This window comes from Phoca vitulina, unplaced genomic scaffold (assembly GCF_004348235.1).
Source record: "Phoca vitulina isolate PV1807 unplaced genomic scaffold, GSC_HSeal_1.0 scaffold77, whole genome shotgun sequence".
Lineage (NCBI taxonomy): Eukaryota > Metazoa > Chordata > Mammalia > Carnivora > Phocidae > Phoca > Phoca vitulina.
In genome coordinates this window covers 5,501,495-5,504,412 of record NW_022589780.1, presented here as the reverse complement: position 1 = coordinate 5,504,412, position 2,918 = coordinate 5,501,495, and the positions used below count along the sequence as shown (strand labels likewise).

At 40.2% G+C, this 2,918-nt stretch overlaps 1 protein-coding gene across 1 annotated transcript; it reads right to left on the bottom strand.

Moving 5' to 3' along the window:
- Window positions 1–620: 620 nt before the first annotated feature.
- LOC116625376 (histone-binding protein RBBP4-like) lies at window positions 621–1,897 on the bottom strand. Its single transcript, XM_032393869.1, is given in 2 exon segments — window positions 621–1,507; window positions 1,510–1,897. Coding segments are annotated over 2 exon segments (1,275 nt in total).
- Window positions 1,898–2,918: the final 1,021 nt, after the last annotated feature.

The window sequence follows — 2,918 nt, the reverse complement described above, 5'->3', positions numbered from 1 at the left end:
AAACCATTTCACAGAAAGGAAAGAAGAAAACAGCTCAAGAAATACACTAACAAGCAAAAATATATGGGGGAAAGAGGAACACATAGTTTTGACTTAACTGAAGAAACTGAGAGGAGACTGGTCTACATAGGAAAATGTGTATCCTGGAAAGTCAGGTGTGAAAATTTTAGAATAGGAATTTATATGACTTGAATCTCCCCCATTTCCTGAATAAAAATGACATCTTGTGGTATTTATACTTCATGGCTCAGACACTTACCTCACTTGGCTCTACTCTTTCCTTACTTTAGCCTTTATTTAAAGGAGTTTGAAAAACTTGGGGATATAGCCTAAGAAGAAAAATAACCACACATAATATTCCCCTTTCTGTGGCTACTTTAGACCTTTGTGACTAGAAAATTCCTAAAGAAAATTTAAATATAAGTCTGTGACTTTACTGAATCAAGTCCCCCAGTTAATATTTAGAAAACACCCTCTGTTTGGGCTAATAATATTGTTGATGGTACCTATCATAGAGGGATAGCCAAACAAAATCTGTGTCTCAAAACCAGTGTTAAATCAGTCTCAGGGTTGAGAGGGAAAAAAAGGGGAGTCTAAAATCACAAGAAGTGCAGACATATCTAGGACGCTTGTCCTTCTGGATCCATGCTTCCTTCAGGATCTTCATCATTATAAATGTTCTCTGCCATTTACCACACTTGCATGATATTGTCTTCTGATACAGAACAAATCACCCAAGGTTCATTGGGATTCCAGGAGAGATCAGATATCTTGGCAGTGTGACCACCATGAATAAACAACAATTCTGGTGGCCCATCTTCTGCATCTTCCGGGGATTGTTCCTCTCCAATTTTACTTAAATCCCAGACATTCAGTCTGTGATCAGTGCCACTGGAAGCCAAAATAGTCTCATTGTGAGGCGACCACTGAACCTGGAATATTTCATCCTTATGTGATTCAAAGGAATGCAACTTAAGTTTCAGATTTCTCAGATCCCACAAGGCAACAATCTTGTCGGCTGATCCTGTGGCCAGAATGAACTCACTATAAGGATTGAAAGATAGGCTGTTCACTTCAGCAGTGTAAGCATCAACTGAGTGGCTTGGTTTGGAACTATTGTTTGAATGAGTATCCCAGATCATAAGTTTCTGATCATCAGCAACTGACCCAAACAGAGACTCATGGAGCAGATGCCAAGAAACATCTTCTACTACTGCTGTATGTCCTGTAAAGATGGTCTTCGCATCCACCACTTTTCCATCCTTTGGGACAACACTGATGTCCCAGAGGCAGATGGTATGGTCGTCTGAAACACTGAGTAAGTGCCCACTGAGATTTGGGTTCCAAGAAAGTCCATAGCCTCCCTTCTGATGTCCATGCAGACGCAAGTCTGGGTTGCACTCTCCAGAAGGGTCCGGTTTGGAAGGATGTTTTGTATAGTAAAAAACAAGAGCATCACTGGATGGAGTCTTTCTTGCAATGATGCAAGGGTTCTGGGGCATATATGCACCCGGTTTACTTCTCCTTCATGGTTGATCTTGATTTCTGTTTCAATTTTTTCACTAACTGAGCCAAAACCTCCAAATTCTCCTTTCTCACTGTCGTAGCGTGAAGCATCAAACTGAGCATCATCGTTAGGGAGCTGCACACTGGCTATCACAAGATGGTTTTGTTCATCTGACGTGTGTGTTCCCAGGACAAGTCGATGAATGGCAAAGTCTTTCCCTTCTGGTCTGGTTACATCTGGAAGCCACTGTGCAGTTAGGCTAGGCCATTCCAGAGCATGGGTCATCACCAAATCATAAAGAAAAAGGGTTTTCTTTTTCCATATTTTATACTCTTCACTGATCACACATTCTTCTACTGCATCATCAAAGGCTGTGTCTTTGTCGGCCATGGAGGGCAGGCAAGCCGGGGGGATCCCGGGGTAGAGCGTTGTGGGAGGAGCCTGCCATTGTTTTCTTAATTTCCCTTTACCATAGTTCATTGTTAATGTATACAAACAAAACTGATTTTTTTTAGTTTTCATTTAAATTCCAGTTAGTTAACATCCAGTGTAATATACTTCCAGGTGTACAATTTAGTGATTCAGCACTTACATACAGCATTGGGTGCTCATCACAGCAAGTGCCCTCCTTAATCCCCATCACTTATTTAACCCATCCCCTGACCACTTCCCCTCTGGTAACCATCAGTTTGTTCACTATACTTAAGAGTCTGTTCCTTGGTTTGCCTCTCTTCCCCCCCACCATAATTGTTTGCTTTGTTTCCTAAATTCCACATATGACTGAAATCATATGGTATTAGTCTTGCTTTGAATGACTTATTTCACTTAGCATAATACTCTCTAGCTCTATTCATGTTGTTGCAAATGGCAAGATTTCATTCTTTTTTATGGCTGAATAATATTCCATTTGTGTGTGTGTGTGTGTGTGTGTGTGTGTGTGTATACACATACCACATCTTCATTCATCAGTCTATGGGCATTTGGGCTCTTTACATAATTTAGCTATTGTTGATAATGCTACTATAAACATAGGGGTGCACATATCCCTTCAAATTAGTATTTTTGTATCCTTTGGGTAAACATCTAGTAGTGCAATTGGTGAATCATAGGGTAATTCTAAATTTAACTTTTTGAGAAACCACCATACTGTTTTACAGAGTGGCTGCACAAATTTGCATTCCCACCAACAGTGCAAGAGGGTTCCCCTTTCTCCACATCCTTGTCAATACTTGTTGATTCCTGTGTTATTTTTAGCCATTCTGACTGGTGTGAGATGGTATCTCATTGTGGTTTTGATTTGTATTTCCCTGATGATGAGTGATGTTGAGCATCTTTTCATGTGTCTGTTGACCATCTCTCTGTCTTTGGAAAAATGTCTATTCATGTTTTCTGCCCATTTTTTAATTGGATT